Source organism: Papio anubis, chromosome 13 (genome assembly GCF_008728515.1).
Source record: "Papio anubis isolate 15944 chromosome 13, Panubis1.0, whole genome shotgun sequence".
Classification (NCBI taxonomy): Eukaryota; Metazoa; Chordata; class Mammalia; order Primates; family Cercopithecidae; genus Papio; species Papio anubis.
The window spans coordinates 79,560,294-79,582,504 of NC_044988.1; the positions used below are offsets into that span (position 1 = coordinate 79,560,294).

The following is a 22,211-nucleotide window of genomic DNA, read 5'->3' on the forward strand; positions in this document are numbered from 1 at the left end:
AGCTGTGCAGGACCTCTCCTGTGAAGGTCATAAAAACACCACCCAAAGAGTGTGCTCAGAGCAAGTGGGAAGGTCAAGTTGGAGAATGGAAATGACACAATCTCTGATATTGCAACAGTTTTTAGCAATTGTACAGTGAGATTGCATTGTGGTATTCAACCGGTAATGCATTAGGAGAGAGACCAATAGAACATGACAATATTTGCTGGAAATAAAAACAAACACATTTGCTCTTGCCTTTTAAAGTATCAGAAGTATATTTCATCTTGGAGATCAGCTTACATTAATTCTTGAATCTTGGCTTCCAGTTTTTTAGCATCAGCTCCACTGAATTCAAAAATCTGTTCACAAATGCACAAAGGTGAAACATGTATTGATTCAAGTACTGTGAAAATGTTGAGGCTTTAAGGAATTTTATTCCTGATTGAAAAGTTAAGCCTACTCATTTCCATCATTTGCAGGACACTTTAAATATAAATACACATTGAACACATTAAATTCATAATATTTTCATATTTGGCATCCATTCAAAATTACTTATGCTAAAACTTTGCCAGATCTCTATAATTCTCCATAATATTCCTTTAATCTAAGATCTAAAACATATAATGATGCTGGAAATAAACAAACTCCATCATTGGAACTTCTCAGAGCTCTTATATATTGGTATTGAGGATTTGTTAATTAATATACACAATCTCCTGAAATCAAGTGGCTTGGGATTTGTCATTCCCTGACTTCTCCCCATGAAAGAGTATTAGAATTCATTGATTCTAAGAAGCACATGTTTTTTTCAAACGTTTACATCTCTGAATCAGAATGCATTTCATAGTGGATGGTATGTTATATTTCACTTGGAACACTTTTTAGTGGTATATAAAATAATGCATCTTTCACAAGTGTCTTATGTTTGAAGAAAGATGGAATTCAAAGACTTTAGTACTAAATATATTACATGGTTGAAGAGAAGGAAGAGTGTGAGATTGGGATTAGGTGAAAACTTGAGTTCCCAGTAAGGGGGCGGTTGAGCCACCAGGAATGGTGTTAGGACTTTGGGGCAGGGACTAGAAAAGTCTAGAACTAACTTTAGTGCCTAGTGTGCTGCAGGGCAAAACCATCCCCACATAGAAGGCTTCTGCTTCTCCAGGCAGCAGCATTCTGCCTGAGTGTGTCATTATATTTATTCCTTCAAAGTAAACCCCAGATTTGTAACTCTACCTTGATCCCATTTCACTTACCGGGTTGCTCATGAATTCACTTCTATAACAGCAAATTATTCTTTTGATTCTTGAGAATAGGGTTACCTAAGTGTGGAGGCAGAATTTCATAATTTATCTGAGTTGCCTGGTTTGTAACTATTTCCCCTATAACTAGTTTTTTTTTGGCCTTGGCCATGGGAGGCAGGTGTCAGAAAGGATCTGCAAAAGTTTCTCTTTGCTAAGAGTTAGGTGGCAGCTGGATGGTGGCTCTGGGGCATGAAGGACAGTTCATAATCCTCTGCGAAATCTGAGGTCAGAGCTTGTGCAGAGATAAGAACTCCTGGTGGGAACGTAGGCAGGGCTTGGCTACCTGAATGACCAGACTTGGCAGGAAGCATGATAAATTCATTTTGCCTGTTTTTGGACTTTTAAAGATGGACGGCCAGGTGTAGTGGCTCATGCCTATAATCCAAGCACCTTGGGAGGCTGAGGCTGGTGGGTCACTTGAGGTCAGGAGTTTGAAACCAACCTGGCCAACATGGCAAAACCCCATCTCTACTAAAAATACAAAAATTAGCCAGGCGTGGTGATGCGCACCTATAATCTCAGCTACGTGGGAGGCTGAGGTACGAGAATCATTTGAACCCAGGAGGTAGAGGTTGCAGTAAGCCACAATCATGCCACTGCATCCCAGCCTGGGTGACAGAGAGAGACTCTTGTCTCAAAGAAAAAAAGAAAAAAAATGAGTATGGTGCACTGATTCAAATGTAATTGTTTTTAAAAAATAGAAAAAGGAAAGATGGAATTCTACAATATGTATTCTTCTGTGTCTGGCATCTTCCATTCAACAGGATGTTTATGAAACTTACCTGGATAGTGTCACTACAGTCATTTTTCAGTGTTTCTTTAGTATTCCATTGCATGAATGTAACACAGTTTATCCATTTTAGCTATGACAAATAGTGCTACTGTGGATGTTCTTGTCCATATCTTTGCAGGGATATCTTTGTGGGCACATAAGCACTAATTTCTGTTGTATAGCTAAAAGTGGGATTGTGGGTTCTGCTTCAGTAGAAGCTACCCCACAGTTTTTGAAATTATACTGCATGTATTTCCTTTTCTTTTCCTTCCTTCCTTCCTTCCTTCCTTCCTTCCTTCCTTCCTTCCTTCCTTCCTTCCTTCCTTCCTTCCTCCCTCCCTCCCTCCCTCCCTCCCTTCCTCTCTCTCTCTTTCTCTCTTTCTCTTTCTTTCTTTCTCTCTTTCTTTCTTTCTTCTTTCTTTTTCTTCCTTTCTTCTTCTTCTTTCTTTTTTGACAGTCTTTCTCTGTCACCCAGTTTGGAGTGCCACAATCTCAGCTCACTGCAACCTCAGCTCACTGCAACCTCCGCCTCCTGGGTTCAAGTGATTCTCCCACCTCAGCCTCCCGCCACCACTCCTGGTTAATTTTTATGTTTTAGTAGAGATGGGGTTTCACCATGTTGGCCAGGCTGGTCTCAGACTCCTGACCTCAAGTGATCTGCTCATCTCAACCTCCCAAGGTGCTGGGATTACAGGCGTGAGCCACCATGCCCGGCCTGCATATATTTTCAATTTATACTCTACCAGCAGAGGATGAGTGTTCGAGCTCTAGCTCTGCATCCTTGATGACACTTGATATTGCCAGTCTTTTTCATGTTAACAATTCTGGTGGCTTTAGGTGACAAGTTTGCTACCAAATTCCATATGTTTTACATTGGTCAGCTTTCACCCGACTTTAATAATGGCTATATAACTTGTCTCTTTTGGTCTCCAGTCTTGTGCCACTTAGGTCCTTTCTCATCCCTGAAGCTCAAAACCACAAATCCAGGCATTCCATCCTTCTTTGTAAACATCTTCAGTTTTTCCCCATCACCATACAATCCAAGCTTCTTCCAAGATCTTGGATTTTGTCCCGTCTCCCTCCCCATTGCTCCTTGCCATAAACCCTGTGCTCAGATCCATTTCTTCATTTAACAAATACTTAATAAGTGCCTACTGTGAGCCACACTTACTGCGAACAAAACTGACAAAATCCTCTCATGAGCTCCTCTGCTAGTGAAAACTTTTTACTGTTGTTATTATTCAAAGAATTCCTGACATATACCCGTTATTTTATAATATGGGTCATCTTTTCTCACTTGCTAATCTTAACCATCCCTCAACATGGTTTAAGTAACTCATGGAGCCTTCCTTGAACCTTCTCTGTGTGATCCCATAGTACTCTGGGCATCCCAGTATTAATGACTTTTTGTCATCTTTCTTTCCCACTACACCAAGGATGAAGACTGTACCTGAAATTTTCCTCCATATATTATTTCTTTATGTATTTTAGAGATGAAGTCTCGCTCTGTCACCCAGGCTGGAGTGCAGTGATGCGATCATAGTTCACTGCAGTCTTGAGCCCCAGGGCTCAAATGATCCTCCCACCTCAGCTTCCTGAATAGTTAGGACTACAAGCAGGCACCAATACACTGGCCTTTTATTTTATTTTTTTTTTTTTTTTTAATTTTTTGTAAAATTTAAAGGTCTTGGCTTGGTGTGGTGGCTCATGCCTGTAATCCTAGCACTTTGCGAGGCCGAGATGGGCAGATCACGAGGTCAGGAGATTGAGACCATCCTGGCGAACACGGTGAAACCCCATCTCTACTAAAAATACAAAAAATTAGCCAGGCGTGGTGGCGGGCGCCTGTAGTCCCAGTTACATGGGAGGCTAGGCTGAGGTGAGAGAATCACTTGAACCCAGGAGGCGGAGGTTGCAGCGAAATTGTGCCACTGCACCCCAGCCTGGGCAACAGAGTGAGACTCAGCAAAAAACAAACAAACAAACAAACAAACACAGAAAACAAAAAACAAAAAAAAACAAAGTGGCCGGGCGCGGTAGCTCACGCATGTAATCCCAACACTTTGCGAGGCCAAGGCGGGCAGATCACAAGGTCAGGAGATCGAGACCATCCTGTCTAATACGGTGAAACCCCATCTCTACTAAAAATACAAAAAATTAGCCAGGCGTGGTGGCGGGCGCCTGTAGTCCCAGCTACGCAGGAGGCTGAGGCAGGAAAATGGCGTGAACCTGGGAGGCAGAGCTTGCAGTGAGCCGAGATTGCGCCACTGCACTCCAGCCTGGGCAACAGAGCGAGACTCAGTCTCAGAAAAAAAAAAAAAAATTAAAGGTCTTGCTGTGTTACCTATGCTGGTCTCAAACTCCTGGCCTCAAAAGATCCTCCTGGTTCCCCTCCCAAAGTGCTGCATTTACAGGGCATGATGCTGTGCCTGGCTTTAGTGTTTTAGTATCTAGTCTAGTAGATACTTTACACAGAGTGTACACCTTACACAGAGTAGGTGTACCATTGATGACTGTACGCCTGTGTTGAGCTAAGTTTCAGCAACTAGGTATTACCTGACTTATTCTATCTTTATCTTGTTGCCAAAGAGAAACGTTACATTCATGTCTCCCTATCCAGCACTGGGCTTTGCATATAGGAACTTAATAGATGGAATTAATGGATAAGGAGCAACTTACTGATAAGACCTTATTTCACAGATAGCTTTCTTTTGAAGAGAGATGTATGCAAGGCAAATAGTTTAATTTCTGCCTGAAGTGTTGTGAGAGGAAAATAAATAAACCTTGGGGTCCCCAAATCACTAAGCTAAAGGGAAAAGTCAAGCTGGTGACTGCTTAGGGAAAACCTGCCTCCCATTCTCTTCAAAGTCATCTCTCCGCTCACTGAGATAAATGCATATCTGATTGCTTCCTTTGGAAAGGCTAATCAGAAGCTCAAAATAATGCAACCATTTGTCTTTTATCTACCTATGACCTCAAAGCCCCCCTCCCCGCTTCAAGTTGTCCTGCCTTTCCGGACCAAACCAATGTTCATCTTATGTATGTTGATTGATGTCTCATATCTCCCTAAAATGTATAAAACCAAGCTGTGCTCTAACCACCTTGGGCACATATCATCAGGACCTCCTGAGGCTGTGTCATGGGCATATGTTCTGAACCTTGGCAAAATAAACTTTCTAAATTAACTGAGACCTATCTCAGATGTTTGGGGTTCATATTTGACAACCACAAAGGGATTCTGAGTGGAGGTACCCCTGACCTTTGGCAAATCTCCTATTGGTGCTTGATACCAGCATGAGCTAACTTTATGACTCAAACCAATAGGACAATTTGCTGAAGCCTGGGAGCACCCCACTCCAGAGAATCCCCAATCTCCCAACATTTGGTCAAGATCTAAAGTTTATTTTGCTGTACAACTCCCTCTTTTGGAGTTTTACTTGCTTCCAACAAGGAGGGCAAGATTTCCTGCTTCCATGATGGTGGAAGGCAGTGATCCTGAGTCTGAGTTTGCTCCCAATAAGGTAGGAGACCACCCCCATATCATCTTATGTCCAATTTCTGCCTCCAAAGAAAGAAGAGTAAAAACTAAAAGGCAGAAATGAAATCTACGGGCAGACAGCCCGGCGCCACACTCTGGGCCTGGTGGTTAAAGACCGACCCCTGACCTAATCGGTTATGTTATCTATAGATTACAGACATTGCATAGAAATGCACTGTGAAAATCCCTATCTTGTTTTGTTCCGATCTAATTACCGGTGCATGCAGCCCCCAGTCATGTACCCCGTGTTTGCTCAATCAATCATGACCCTCTCACACGTATCCCCTTAGAGTTGTGAGCCCTTAAAAGGGACAGGAATTGCTTACTTAGGGAGCTCGGCTCTTGAGACAGGAGTCTTGCCGATGCCCCCGGCCAAATAAACCCCTTTCTTCTTTAACTCAGTGTCTGAGGAGTTTTGTCTGCCGCTTGTCCTGCTATACCAACAGGGAAGACAAGTTTGATTTTTTTCCTGCTTCTTCAGCCCAAGACCCAACCCTAGGTGAGTAGCTGAATTTGGGTTTTGTCTTGGCTAAAGTTAACAACCAACTGATCTTAATTTCTCTTTACCATTAGTGTGCTCAGAGATCACATTGTTGTTTTGTTGCTGTTGTTTGTTCTTTTCTTTCTCCCATCAGATTCGACCTACTCTACCTGACTTGTTCAAATCTGAGTGAGAATTCCAAATTATGGGTAACAAGGCCTCTCTAATTTGGCTAAAATTCCTCACAGCTGCAAAAGCGGGAAAACAAAACAGAAAACCATGCACTTGGTTTCTGTGTTTGCTTCCTGTCTTTTAAAAAAAAAGGTTCTTTCATTTACTTTTCTTCTACCACATACCTCCTTCCTCTTTGCCACCTGCAGTACTAAAAAAATCTAGAGAAGGCTTCTAATGATTTGAACCTCTTTAAAGAGTTCAGAACAAAGGTGCCACTCACCCCTTTTGAGGTGTTCTATTTTCTTCATGGAGTTTCAAGAGTCATGGGCCGATTCTTCTTAGGTCTAAAGCTCTATTTTCCTGTATTGCATGACCCCACTTCTTTGACTTTGTGGGTACCAGTGATGACCTTGTACTGTGAGAGGTTTTGACCTTGGCGTGTGTAATGGCGAACGAGAACTACAAAGTTAGGGATGGCTGAGCACAGTTTATAGGAAGTGGTCTTGGCTGTTATTTTATTTTTTCTCCTAGGCAGTTGTTGTTTAAGGATCCTAATTCTAGTTCAGATATGCATTCTAAAGGATCTTCTCCATTGCTTTTTCTCTGAAAATTAATCTTGATTTGGCTTGTCTGTGTGTATTTGCATAAGAGACTGAATTTTCTTAGCTCTGAAGAGAAACAATATTTGCTCCTTCCAGCTGAAAGGTGCCCCCGGGTGACCGAGGCCTTGACCGAGGTGTCTGGGGGCTTGACCTCCCCACAATGTGCAGCAACCTTACAGGAAAATCCCTAACAAAAATTAATTTTATTCATTTATTTGAGATGGAGTCTTGTTCTGTCAGCCAGAGCAAGTACAGTGGAGTTGGAGTACAGTGGCATAATCTCAGCTCACTGCAACCTCTGCCTCCCATGTTCAAGCAATTCTCCTGCCTCCACCTCCCTAATAGCTGGAATGACAGGCATGCACCACCATGCCTGGCTAATTTTTGTATTTTTAGTAGAGACGGAGTTTTACCATGTTGACCAGGCTGGGCTTGAACGCCTGACCTCAGGTGATCTGCACATCTCGACCTCCCAAAGTGCTGGGAGTACAGGCATGAGCCCCTGCCCCTGGCCCAAAAATTAGTTTTAAAAAAGGCTCCTCCAGGAAACACATGTAAGGGCTGATTACCCAGTGTTTGAGCCCTCTCAGAGATAATAGACCTCTGGAGAGAGAAACTGAGGCATGTATGAGGGTAGAAACAACTCAGTGGTGACACACTGTAGAGTCCTGCTTACAAGCAACACACATCGACTCATCACACAAAAACTCTAGGCCACAGCTCAGTTCCTTTTATTAAGAAAAAGAAGTGGGAAACCAATAATCTAAGTTCCTTATTAATCATCTCAGTTCCTTTTATTAAGAAAAAGAAAGTGGGAAACCAATAATCTGTAAGAATGAGAAGAAAATAAGAGAATGACTCCCCTTTCAAGCACTCCGTAGGTTTTATGGCACCTCTACTTGCCAGAATTTATGGGAAATGGAAGTAATATGGTCTTTGTGCACATTCACATTAAGGAAAAAAGAGTCATAGGGTCTATCTGCAAACTATAGAGTTCCTAAGTTATAGGATCTTTGTGTGTGTGTGTGTGTGTGTGTGTGTGTGTGTGTGAGTGTATTGGAAAGGCCTTTATAATTTCTATAATTTGTTGCTTAATTGGTAATTAAATCCATTTTAATTTCCCTCTAGCACACCAGACATTTTCTCTCCATACTTTATGATGTAAATTTTGCTGATTTTCACCTGAGTTGTTTCCTTTACTATACAAATTTAAGGCGATTTAGCTGACAATTGTCTAGGGTAGTGAAACAGGTTATCAAGAATTTGAAAGTCTGAGATAGGGAAAAAAGGGTCTTTATGAATCTACAAGATGTACTTCTATTGGCATGCCTAATACATCTATGTATTTATGTGTTATGTTCCACAATGTTTCATTCCTGAAAAAATATAAAAGAGCTCTAATTAATTGGCTTAAGAAAATAAAAGCGCTTGAATCAAATACTTTATCAGGAAAAAATAAAAGACTAGTCAAATGCTTTTTCAAGTTTATGTAACTTCAGTAAAATCTTTAATAAATAAGCCAGCTTTAAAATTATTGGAAACATAATATTAGAAATGTCTTAAGAATTGGCAGCATACATTTTTGTTTGCATTTATTAATCAAGCAATTTCATACTTATCCCTGCAAAACACTGTAAAGTGTCAAAAGTTGGCATAGGGGTTACAAAACTATAAACCCAGCCCAAAACAGAATGATCTTTGCTTGTGTAATTTTTAATAAATAAGACATTGATCTTGGTTTAATGAAAATAGTTACATCTTCAATTTAGTAACTTCTAATATTTTGGCTTCAGGCAGTCTAGTCCACAGGCAGTAAGGTTTGTTTTAGGAAAGGACTGTTATCATCTTTGTTTCAAAGCTAAACTAGAAACTAAGTTCCTCCCAAAGTTAGTTCGGCCTCTGCCCAGGAATGAACAAAGACAACTTGGGGGTTAGAAGCAAGATAGATTCAGTTAGGTCAGATCTTTTTCACTGTCTCAGTTATAATTTTGCAATGGTTGTTCCATAACTTTAAATGATGACTATTGTAGTTTACATAAATAATCTAGGTAAATGATTAAAATAATTAGGTAAATACAATGGGAAAAATACTTGTAGACAAACTCATCATAATTTAGAATCTAAAGTTATATTAAATTAAATAATAGATATTTCATTATTTGGGTATTTTTCAATAAAAATATGTTGTAGGAAAACATTCTTTCTTAAAGAAGTGTGTCCTTTTTAAAAAGGTGAACAAATTTTGTCTAATTCAAAGCTTATTTAAAGATTATGTATAAAACAAGGTAAAAGAAACCAGGAAATAAGAGCGATATAAAGAAAGTTACAAAAATAAAGACATATATATATACACACACACACACACACACCTGTTATATATATGTGTGTGTGTGTGTGTATATATATATATGGATATAGTAACCTAATGTAACATTTTTTTTGAGATGAAATTTCACTCTTGTTGCTCAGGCTGGAGTGCAATGGTGCTATCTCGGCTCACCGCAACCTCTGCCTCCCAGGTTCAAGCAGTTCTCCAGGGAGAGCTGAAATATTCATGAATATCAAGCAGAACAGGAGTTATCTACATGGACTGAACTAAAAAAAAAAAAAAAAACAAAAAAAACTGAAGTAATATTTTTGACTTTTTCTTAAAATGTTGCTGATCCTTTGTATTGTTTTAAGGCGTCAAGGAAACTTTTGCTCTATTGACAGCTTTTAACAATTTAGTATACTCCTATGAACAACATTTGGAGCATATTTGTTTTTCTCTACCTGATTTCTCCAGAATTTGAAAACTATTTGTGAGTATTCTTAACTTATGGCAATACAGTTATGGCATAAGTGCAATAAGAACCTGTTTTCATTTGTAACAGGACACAATTGGAGAAACTGGTTATTTTACAAAGGCTTTGGAATGGTGTGCTTTCCCTTAAGGAATCAAATTTGACTTATGGAAACAATAAAAGTCTCTTGGGAAAACTGGCCTCATACCTTGTCTACATAGTTCCTGTACAGGATTACTGACCTGTGTAAGTAAAGAATGTCACCTTCTGACAGACCCAGGAGCCCCAAATTTATCTTGGAACCTCAAGAGGAGAGGAATTTCCCCAACCCATAGGCATTTGATGGTACAAATCCATCTATGGCTGGGCTCAGCTTTTAGAAAGTCTTATCTGAGATTCTTTCTATGGAACAAAGTTCCATCAAAGTCAATTTAAAAGCCTATGTAAAAAAAATTATTCTTGCTGCACTGTATACAAATACTCAGTCCAAGTATAATAAAGCAAATCAGTTCTATCATGATTTGTCTTTAGTAAAAATGGGAACCTGGAGAGAGAAAATTATGTTTCAAAAAATATAGTACGATTGTTGTTAGATTCCAGTCTTGCCTAATGTTTTCCCATTTATACTGTTTTCTGCAGTTTGGACTGAATTCTAACTTCTGTTGGCTACAAGTCTTTTTATTTTGTTTTGTTTTGTTTTTGAGACAGAGTCTCGCTGTTGTCCAAGCTGGAGTTCAGTGGCATGATCTTGCAGTCTCAGCTCATTGCAACCTCTGCCTCCCAGATTCAAGCGATTCTACTGCCTCAACCTCCCAAGTAGCTAGGATTACAGGTGCCTGCCCCCTCATCCAGCTAATTTTTGTATTTTGGGTAGAGACAGGGTTTCACCATATTGGCCAAGCTGATCTCGAACTCCTGACCTCAGGTGATCTGCTCGCTTTGGCCTCCCAAAGTGCTGGGATTACAGGTGTGAGCCACCATGCCTGGCCCTACAAGTCTTCAAAATAATGTTTCAATTTTTTTCTTCTCTTTTCCCCCCATTTTTCCTAATTTGGAGTCACTGAAAACTAAGCTGTGCTTTTTCAAAGCCCTGCAAACTGAAGCTAGACAATTTAAACTTCAGAAGAAAATAACAGCAATCTATTTACGTACATAAGCCACTTTCTGAAGTCCATGTGTGGACTTCAGAGTAATATGACTTAGGCTGGACACAGTGGTCATACCTGTAATCCCAGCACTTTGCGAGGCTGAGGTGGGCAGATCACTTGAGGTTAGGAATTCGAGACCAGCCTGGCCAACATGGCAAAACCCTGTCTCTACTTAAAATACAAAAATTAGCTGGGTGTGGTGGCACATGCCTGTAATCCCAGCTACTTGGGAGGCTGAGGCAGGAGAATCACTTGTACCAGGAGGTGGAGGTTGCAGTGAGCTGAAACCGTGCCACTGCACTCCAGCCTGGGTGACAAGAGCAAAACTCCGTCTCAAAACAAACAAACAACCCAAATGGAGTAATATGGCCTATACAAATTTTCCAGGATTGTTCTTCTCTTTGCTGTTGTTCTTCTCCCTTCTTCCCCCTATTTTCTTTTCATAGGATGTGAGACTTCACAAGCTGCTAAAAACAAACTTTCCTAATAACTTGGTACCTACCTGTCAAGCAGTAAACCATCCTAGCCATGAGATATCAGACGAAACCTGAGACCAGAGACTCATTTTCTTCTAAAATGATTTCTCCAAGAGATTTTTAAATAAAAAGGGGGTAAATGTGAAAGGAAAATAAATCTTGGGACCCCAAAATCACTAAGCTAAAGGGAAAAGTCAAGCTGGGAACTGCTTAGGGGCAAACTGCCGCCCATTCTATTCAAAGTCACCCCTCTGCTCACTGAGATAAATGCATATCTGATTGTCTCCCTTGGAGAGGCTAATCAGAAATTCAAATAATGCAACCATTTGTCTTTTATCTGCCTATGACCTGGAAGCCCCCTCCCCACTTTGAGTTGTCCTACCTTTCTGGACCGAACCAATATTCATCTTACATATGTTGATTGATGTCTCATGTCTCCCTAAAATGTAAAAAACCAAGCTGTGCTCTGACCACCTGGGCACATGTCATCAGGAACTCCTGAGACTGTGTCACAGGTGGGCATCCTCAAACTTGGCAAAATAAACTTTCTAAATTAACTGAGACGTGTCTCAGATATTCAGGGTTCACATTGTTTTCTCATTTTATTCTGATGCCGGGTTATGCCTCTCAAAGGTGTGCTCCACTCTGAAGTATTAAGGCAGCGAGTTTACTTCTCTTTCCTCACTTCTCATGCACAACCCTAGTAATAACTGCTAATGAAGATTACAAGCTCTGGCTTGCTGAGACCAAGAGAATGGGGTGTGGTTGTCCATACATAATAGAACCGGCTAAGCTCAGTGATCAGTTTCTAAGTCTTTTATTATGAACATTTTCAAACATCCACAAAAATAAAATAATAAAGTAAACCCTCCTATCCCCTGCATTTGCCCAGAGGCAGGTTTTGTTTTGTTTTGTTTTGTTTTTGAGATGGAATTTTGCTCTTGTTGCTCAGGCTGGAGTACAATGGCATGATCTTGACTCCCTGCAACCTGCGCCTGCTGGGTTCAAGTGATTCTCCTGCCTCAGCCTCTCGAGTAGCTGGGATTACAAGCACCCGCCACCATGCCCAGCTAATTTTTGTATTTTTAGTAGAGACAGGGTTTTGCCATGTTGGCCAGGCTAGTCTCGAACTCCCGACCTCAGGTGATCCACCCGCCTCAGCCTCCCAAAGTGCTGGGATTACAGGTGTGAGCCACTGCACCCGGCCCAGGGGCAATTTTTTTAATGCCAAAAACATTCATCACCTACAAAAATTCTAATATTGCTGCTGCAAAATGCGAAGGGGCTGGAGACAGTGGTCCCCTCCTCACAAATGGACTTCTGAGAGTACCAATTAGACTTTAGAGTCTGAATAATGACACACTCAAAGGATAATTGTAACAAAATACGTTAACCAGTTGATATGCAATTTTGGTTTTGATCCTCCTGCCTCAGCCTGCCAAGTAGCTGGGACTACAGAAGCCTTCCACTATGCAGGCTTTTTTTTGGCGGTGGGGAGGGGGTTGGGAGGGCAGGCTGTAGAAGTGTATGTACAATATAATTTTTTTTTTTTTTGAGACAGAGTCTTGCTCTGTCACTCAGGCTGGAGTGCAGTGGTACGATCTTGGCTCACTGCAACCTCCGCCTCCTGGGTCCAAGTGATTCTCCTGCCTCAGACTCCTGAGTAGCTGGGATTATAGACATATGCCACCACACTTGGCTATTTTTTTTTTTTTTTTGCATTTTTAGAAGAGATGGGGTTTCACCATGTTGGCTAGGCTGGTCTCGAACACCTGACCTCAAGTGATCTGCCTGCCTCAGCCTCCCAAAGTGCTGAGATTATAGGTGTGAGCCATTGTGCCTGGCCTGTACAATATAATTTTATAATTTATAATGATATTCTCTGTTTTTTGAAAGAGGAGTTTATTAAAGCATTAAATGGTATGAATAAGATGGAAAGGATATGTCTAATAAAAATTTTTAAAATTCCTCTACCTTCTGTGGAGAGATGGGCAACGTTAATTACTGTTTGATCCTATCCGGGTCCCTTTCTCTGACTCCTCCCCACCCATCTGTTCCCCAGAGCCAGCTGCATCACGTTGCAGGTTATTTGGACACTTCCCCTTTGACTTTCACAAGACTCAAGGCAGGCTTTGCAACTGCAAGAGGCTTGATTAAAGTTTTTGGAGGAACCAAATAAAAATCAAGCAAGTAGCTTGAATTTATATGCACTTGAATTCAAGAACAAGAGCCTATAAAAACAATGTTAATTTTTTTCCTTATCTATACTGGCCTCCTCCTCAACTTGTTCTAATAGTGCGATATCAGAAAAATACAAATTTACTTTCATTTTCTTGTAGCTGATTTAGAAGCTATGCTTACAGATCTGATTCTTTGAGCATTGGTGGCATAAATAATGCAAGAGTGCTATTCTTCTGTGTTAGGGGTTGACAAGCCTTTTTTGTGAAGGGTCAGATAATACCAGTTTTAAGCTTTGCAGGCCATTTGGTCTCTGTTGCAACTACTCAAACTTGCTGTTGTAACGCTAAAGCAGCTAGTGACAATTCATAAACAAATGGGCATGGCTGTGTTCCAGTGAAAGCTTATTTACAAAAACAAGTGGAGGGTCGGATTTGTCCCTTGAAATGTTCACCAACTCTTATTCTATGCCATCAACTGAAGTTGTTGAGGCTTCATGCAACTGCCTAAGAGCCAGGTACTCAGTACAATGTGGCTTTCTGTGGAAGGGCAAAAGTGTGTGCATCTAATGTCGTAGGAATTCACCTCAAGCCACACCTTGAACAGGGAAACTGATTTTGGACTCTGGCCAGAGAAGATGTCATTTTTCCCGTTACTGGAAGTGTGAGGCGAAACTTTATTCTCAGGGATAAACATGGTTTGGGGGCCATTTCCTTCAGTGGCTCATATACTTGTTCTCATGTTTCCACGGGAAAATCTGCTCAAATGCTCAGTATTGAGAAAATATGCCTGTTTCCTATATCCCTTCACTTACTTCTCCCCATGTTTAGAGGTGAGCTTATCTGTTAAGCTGACACAAAGGAATGAACTTGTGCCTATCCTCTCTCCTTTTGGGGGATGCTCTGCTCAAGGGACAGGTATGCTCTCTTCCCACTGTCTTTCTGCACAACACATGGGAAGTGGGCCCTAAACCTGCCCAGATAGATCTGGAAGGCCATCATACTCTATCCTCACTTTTGGGGCTTGACAGTTGTGCAAAGCAACAATACCTCTTTTACCTGCACAGGTAAGTTTCTGCTTTGTAGCCCCAGATTCTCCCACAGGTGGGCCAACTTAACATCTAGGCTTTAAGAGAATAGTAGGAAGTCTGTTGACATAGATCCCAGTCACATTCTTCAGTGAGCTCAGTGTAGAGGCATCCTGACTACTTATACTAAAGGTGTTATTGTGATTAGCCACATGACTCCTTGGGAGAAAAGAGTTAATGCAGCAGGTCTGGTTGTTTTCTTCTTGTGTGTCTCCAAGAGGACTATGTTTGACCCTTCACCACCCCCCCCCAGAAATTTGGCACTGCAAGTGTTCTTTGTGTCAGTGATTGATGACTTTGTTATATATTCCTGGAGGGATGGACAATGCCATACTGGCATGTCAACTTGCTTTGCATATACATCAATATTGATGATATGCCCCTGGTTTTATTGTTGGGGTTCTGAGTTTCTATTGCCATGTCCTGTTGTGTAGCAGTGGTTGCACAAGATATGTGTATGTGACAACTACTCCCCTATTTCCACAAAGAGCTCAAAGTGGTGTCCCTAAGTAGGGCCATACCACATAGGTACCTGAAGTTCATTGCTAGAGAGAGGGCATTCCTATGTGTCTGACAAGGAAAGACATCAGAAGCCTCTGCTGGACCTATCTGGACTCCATCAATGCATATATATTTTTTTTCCTTTTTTCTGCTGCTCTTACTCTGTATTCTTTGCTGTACTAAACCTTAGCTATGAATATAACTTGTGGTTGGGTCTTGTAAGTCCTTCTGGTGAATGACCAAACAAATCACTCCTATATTTCAGCAACTTAAAATTCAGAGGAGAAGAACAGGGTAGGGACTGGGGTAAAAAACTCAGTAATCAAGATAAATGTTATTTTAATAAGTATTATATGAAAGTATTAAAACCCAATGCAAAACATCCATGATGAACAAAATATCAAAATCTTAAATATCAAAAATTTAAATAATGGTAAGATTTAATCATACACTTGTCATATCCTGACTTGCTTGCTGCACCCTAATCCCTGTCCAGGGGAAGAGACACACATGAGACTTTCAAATTATCAAATTGTCAAAGCAGAGAGCAGCATGTTTAGCAATGGTGCTAAAGGTTGCTAGATGTTTCTAAGTAGTCACTACACTTTGCCCACTTTTGTTCCATCTCACTTAGTTCTTGCCTCCCTCCAGTCAATCTCTACCAGTGCATCAGCTGTTTATGGAGCTGATAGGAACCCGTTTTAGGGATCTGCACCCTTCAGAGTCCTGTACGTGAGACGTTTCTTTTTTTTCTCATGCAGAACATCTCTGTGTGTAACACAGTCCTTGACAGGTTAAATATCATTGGGTAGGCAACTCCTGAATGCTAAGATGACTTAGCTTAAATGGATGTCGTAGTTATTCAAAGAGCCTTAGAGGTCTCTCATGAACTTTATTTCTAAATTTCTATTTATTTATACATTTTCAAAGAGATGGGTGTGCACAGCTAGATCCTGGGACTCTAATGATAGCTACATCTTCTAGTATTTACCAAATCCAGTGCTAGGCACTTTAGATACAATATCACAAATTTTCCCAACAGTCATTTAAAGATAGGTGGTGTCCCCATTTCACAGAGAAGGAAACTAAGCAGGTGGTTATGATACATTGTCACTAATTAGAGGCAGACCTGGGGCTCAATCTGCAGTTGTCTGACTCTATAGATGCCAAAAACTTGCTGAAGATGCTCTTTTGGGACATGGATCAAACACTGTGTTTTATGAAGTTGAACAGAGTGAATTTGGGAACGTGATTCTCCAGGCACCAACGCCTTCCTCAAAAGTATCATTTCACCTTAATGTCCCTACTTGGCCCTTGAAGACACGGAGTGTGTGACCCTTGCTTCCAGTTCTTTGCTGTACTAAATCTTAGCCATAAATATAACTTGTGGTTGGGTCTTGTAAGTCCTTCTGGTGAATCACCAAACAAATCACTCCTATATTTCAACAACTTAAAATTCAGAGGAGAAGAACAGGGTAGGGACTGGGGTAAAAAATTTACTAGCATACCATGGTATCACCTACTTGAGACTCTCTTAATTCCTGTACCTACTTTAAGGAGCGTGCTGTTGAAATGACTTTCATAATCTCAGCAAGAGCCCTGCAGTTCATAAACATAAGGGCACAAGCTTCCTCCCACTTTATGTGATAGCTCAGTGTAGCAGATGGGTTTTTCTGAATTATTCATTTGTGACTAATTTGTTTAGTAGCATCTATGTATCATATCCCATCTCTCTTACGAGTGAACCTAAGTGCTTTGGGAAACTATTTTATTCTATAATCAAAGAATGAAAGATGGAGTCAACTTTTGATGGCTGGCTTATATTTAAGCAGTTGCCCCAAACTTGCTAATTCTTGGTTTCTCTTTCCCTACTCCATAGACATACACCAGCCATGAGTGATATGGTTTGACTGTGCCGCCATCCAAATCTCATCTTGAATTGTAGCTCCCATAATTCCCATGTGTCATGCGAGGGACCCGGTGGGAGGTAATTGAATCATGCGGGCGGGTCTTTCCTGCGCTATTCTCGTGATAGTGAATAAGTCTTATGAGAGTCCGATGGTTTTATAAAGGGGAGTTCCCCCGCACACACCCTCTTGCCTGCCATCATATAAGACATCCCTTTGCTTCTCCTTTGCCTTCCACCATGATTGTGAGGCCTCCCTGGCCATGTGGAGCTGTGAATCAATTAAACCTCTTTCCTTTATAAATTACCTAGTCTCAGGTATGTCTTTATTAGCAGCATGAGAACAGATTAATACAATGGGTCTACAACCAAAGTTATTCACTTTGAGGACCCATTGATAGGCTTCAGAGGGTCACTGAATATCCTAGTATTAGCTGCACATTTTAGTTTATGTGCCTATGTTCTTTTGTCTGGGCGGAGACAGTTCATAGCCTTTATTAGATTTTAAGAGGGTCTATAAATCCAATTTATGAACAACTTACAAGATAATACAGTTTATTCTGGTTACAAAAACCAGACAAAGTTTTGGGTTCCTCATCTGGAAGAAACCACAAGAATGATCTTATTCACCACAATTAATCTTCCTGAAACATGGTGTGATGTCCTAGATAAAAACACTAAGGAGTACAGCAGGAAGGAACAAGCTCCCCTTATTTATTACGTGGAATTTGCTTAGGCTCTTCTTTGCCCTAGAACTATGACATAACTTCAGCCACTGCTTATATTGCATCCCTGCCAGATGTTCAATCTCTGCATGAAAACTTCAGCAACCAGGGAATGCCCATAATCTGCCATGGTCCTAGGTCATTGTATATAGCTTCATTTGTTTTAGTTTTTTCAAGTTCTATTTTATTGATGTTTTATATACTTTGAAAATAATTGAAATGAGCTAGAATCAAGGGCAAGAAAAAATAATGAAACCATTCAAGGATGTTGCAGTGTGGGGGTGGCTGATAGGGAGTGCCAGGAAACTGCTGGTAAGGGAGATTACTGTGTCTGAGCAGAGGAGGCAATCCTGAGATTCTTGGCAGCAATGGCAAAAAGAGAAGCCCAAGGGATTGCCTAATTTTTCTGATCCAACAAAGAGAAGAGAGCCATGTTTTCAAGGGAGGTGAGTATTCTCCTAACTCTTGTGTTCTGGGAGAAATTATCGTAAAGCTTTTTATACAATGTACATTTAAAAGGGTATAATGGACAAGTGGCTTTTTGCCAGATGTTTTACCAGAAATGTAAGACATTTCTTGTAAGAAGCCTTGGTAGGAACTGTACTCTAGGTTTTATTTTTTAAAATAATAAAATACACACAGTATTTAACTGCTTCAATAAGTCAGTTTTCAGTTGTGCTGTCCCAGATAAAAGAGAGGAGCACATTTAAGGAGGTGCTCCTCAAAAAAGTGCATTTGATTTTTCTTGACCCATCAGGAAAACAGTGGATGTTCAGGGACACCTTCCTAGTCAGTTCTACGAAAAATAAAATAAAAGAAAAATGTATAGGAACATGTCTTTTTGGCTGGCTATCCAAACCTGCCTCCTCTGGTTCTAGTGACTTTCCTTGCAGGTCACTGTGAAGTAGGAGCAGGGGAGAGTTTCAGAGGTGTCATGGCATAACTGCAGCTCTGGAGGCAATGCAGAAGTGCTGCTCAGATACCAAATCCTGCAGGGTGAGTCACAAGAGGTAAACAATTTGTAATACTCTCTCTTTAGGATCTCCTCCTTGTTTTTGTGTCTTTTGCATAGAAAATTGATATTCTTTGTCAAATGGAGTCAGTATTACAAATTTTTCTGGAGGTTTTCTAATGATATCTAAATTGATCCAGGTATGAGTCTGTCAAAGATATGATTACAATGTACACAACGTTTAGAAGTAGACTCGTTTGTATAATGTGACATAAATGGTCCAAGTTTCTTTTTTTTTAAACTTCATAACCAGGATGATAAGTTACTAATATTCAATGAGAAATTGAATCCTCAACAAAACTTCTTTAGATTTGAGTATCCACATTATAATAAGAGGCTTGTTGGGTGGCCCTGGAATTAGAATATGGAAGTGTAAATCATCTTAATGAAAGTGCCAGCCATTCAGTTCAATTTGTTTTCTAATAGCTGCCTGGCAGAAAATTCAGATTTGAGATCTTTAGTGATCCCTGCAATGCAGGATCTATCAATTCAAAAGAGATATGTATCCATTAGAGACCAGTTAAGATATAATGTTTTATAAGTATCCTCTCTCCCCAGCTTATTGAGGGCACTTCCATCTCCATACAGAATTGAGACCAAGCAGGGCCATGCCCTTCCTCAAAAGCATAGCTTGGATTGGTTCAAGAGCTTAGACACATAATCAGTTGAGAACTCAGAGTCTCGTGTCATCATAGAATGGAGTAAAAACTATTGAGTGGCAGCAGCCACTAAACAATATCAGTAGCAGAAGGAATAAAACCAGAAAATTATACTGAACTGGAGAGAAACTTGCCCTGAATCAGATTGGTACCAGGACAGAATCAGGAGGTGAGGCTGAGCTGGCAGTGGGATACAGGGAAAAAACAGAAGCATTAATTCATTAATTCATTCACTCATTCATCACACACATGATGAGTATTTTCTATCCACTTGGGATTCTTCTAGACACTGAGCTTTCAAATCAGACATGACCTCCTTCAGGTGCTTGGACTAGTATGAGAAAAATACATCAAGATCTGAGTTAAACAGAGAACAGCTTGGAGCAGTAGATTGGGTCAAAATTATGGAGAAACTTGAATGCCAGCCTTAAATACAATGGTTTAGCCTAGATTATATAGACAATGGAAGGGGAGGGCATCACATGTTAAAAAAAGGGATGCTATACAGGAAGCTGTGCACAAATCTGGAGACGAAAACAGAGCTATGGTGCTAAGTTGAGGGTAAGGAGAGGGCATTGCAATTGTCTCAGTAAAAAAGTATTTATAGCTGGAACTAGAAGTAGGAATGACATTGCTAAAGGATAGAGGTAGAATGGGAAATGGATTGAACCAAAAAGATAGATATCCAAAATGGATATATTTGACTGTTAACAGGAGGCAAGCCAGAGGAGAGCATAGGGAGGGATGAGAGATAAAGTCAAAAGAGAAGAAAGTTTCCAGAATATAGAAGCTCATTAGTTAATGGTACTTGTGTGTAACAAAGGAATCAAGAATTGAGAAATGGCTATTTAAATTAGGTGCAGGGAGATCCTTGGTGACTTTAGGAGGACAGATAGATAGATGAGGGAATGAGTGGAAAATGAGAATTAGAAACTCTAAATATATTCTACTCTTTTGACAATTACACCATGAAATGAAGGAGAGTAGCCTAGGAGAACACCAGATATATTCATCAGAATTTTTTTGGTTGCAAGTGACAGAGAAACCAACCCAGAGTTTACATAGCTGAAGAATCTATGGGGCAGTATAGGCTTCAGGCATGGATAGATTCAGGGTGCAGTCAATGCTATTAGTACTTCTTGGCTTGACTCTGTTTTCTTCTGTATGGTAGATTCATTTTCAGGTTTTATATGGTGACAAGCTGTTTGCTTTGGACTCATATCTTCCCAAATTCAAATCCAGTGATATCAAAAGAGGTTATTTACCTAGCTGCTTAAGCAAAATCCTGAAATTAGCTCTGGTTTGACTTGGATTGGCTTGACTGGAGTCAAGGGTCCATTTCTGATGGGGATGGAGTTCACTGGTTGGTGAAGGCCTGGAGATGGAGCCCTAAGGAAGCACATGGGATAAGAATATGAAAGGGAGTGGTTCCTGGGAGGAAAATCAGAGTACTATTAATAGAGAATGGATGCTGGGTGCCAAAAAGAGGTGTCTAAACTCCAAATTTTAAAGAGAGTAGCTGATGGATAGAGGCCTGAAGCAGAAGGTAGGGAACGCAATCAAGCTGCATGGATGAAACTGATTTTGAAAGGAAGAAGCATTCTCATTTCTGAGATGGGAGTGAAGGAGAATATAATAAAATATGGTATGTAGACAATTGGACATCTAAGTCAGGTAAGTTGAGGGAGCATATGTTAAATAAATTTAGTTGTCAAGTAAAAATCCAATTGAGGGAATGTGTAGTGTTATTTAAAAAAATAATTTAAATATATTGCACTAGCTATATTACAGAAAATACTTAGACATTGAAAATAAAATTCTGCAGCTAGCATATCCAATGTTTTCATTCTTTACACTGCAGACATAATCTTTACAAAGCTTAAGCATGAATTTTCCTTTAAATTATTCTTTATAACTTTGTTTTACTTGCATCCTATTTCATGGAGTAGATGTATCAGAATTCACTTAATCTTTTTACTTAAAGACATTGAGATTGCTTTCATTTTTTAAAATTAGATATAGTGCTACAAATATTATTATATACTTAGCTGTTTTTTTTTCCTTGAGGTATTTCTGTAGCAAAAGTTCCCAGGAATGGGGTAATTGTGTAAAATGGAATAAACGTTTTGTGTCTCCTACATATGTTTGCAAAATCACCTTTTGAAAAGTATGGAAAATTGCCAATGGCCCTGGCCATATAAGAAAGTTCTAGTTTCCACCAGGTGCGGTGGCACATGCCTGTAATCCCAGCACTTTGGGAGGCCAAGGTGGGTGGATCACTTGAGGCCAGGAGTTTGAGACCAGCCTGGCCAACATGGTACAAAAATTAGCTGGACGTGGTGATTCTTGCCTGTAATCCCAGCTACTCGGGAGGCTGAAGTAGGAAAATAGCCTGAACCCAGGAGGTGGAGGTTGCAGTGAGCTGAGATCGCGAGATCATGCCACTGTTCTCCAGCCTGGGTGACCTTGCAAGACTCTGTCCCCCACCAACCCTGCCAAAAAAAGAACAAAGTGCTAGTTTCATAACTTGCTGAGTATTTTAGACATTTTATTCCATTAATATTTTTAAGATAACTAACATAACACAGTAAGCATTTAATGCCAGGGTGGGTCTAAACACCTGTCATGTTAATTCATTTAATTATCACACCAACCCTATGAGGGGAAAATTTATTATGATCCATGTATAAATAGGGAAACTAAGATATAAACAGATTAAATACACTATTCATGGCCCTACAGCTAGGAAGTGCTAGAAGCAGTATGTGAACCATGGGAACCTGAATCCCGAGCCTGTGTGCTCAATCACTGGGCAATATTGCTTTGTGATAGCTTTTGGTTAGCATTTTCTCAAATGTTGTTTACAACTTGTATACATTTGTG

General features: G+C 40.3%; 1 protein-coding gene across 5 annotated transcripts in view; it reads right to left on the bottom strand.

Annotated features, from left to right (window-relative positions):
* Nucleotides 1–233: 233 nt before the first annotated feature.
* The window catches only part of TXNDC8 (thioredoxin domain containing 8), a 34,650-nt gene continuing 12,672 nt past the window's right edge, over nt 234–22,211 (bottom strand). For 2 of the 5 annotated variants that reach the window (XM_009188322.3, XM_009188320.3), the window contains 2 exons: nt 1,239–1,304; nt 234–341 (listed from right to left, as the gene is read on the bottom strand). In XM_009188322.3, the coding sequence (XP_009186586.1) occupies nt 279–341; nt 1,239–1,304 (129 nt within the window). In that variant the 3' untranslated portion in view covers nt 234–278. Of the gene's footprint in view, nt 342–1,238; nt 1,305–19,192; nt 20,718–22,211 lie in introns of those variants that run through there. The other 3 variants (XM_009188323.3, XM_009188321.3, XM_017949648.3) reach the window with 3 other exon arrangements.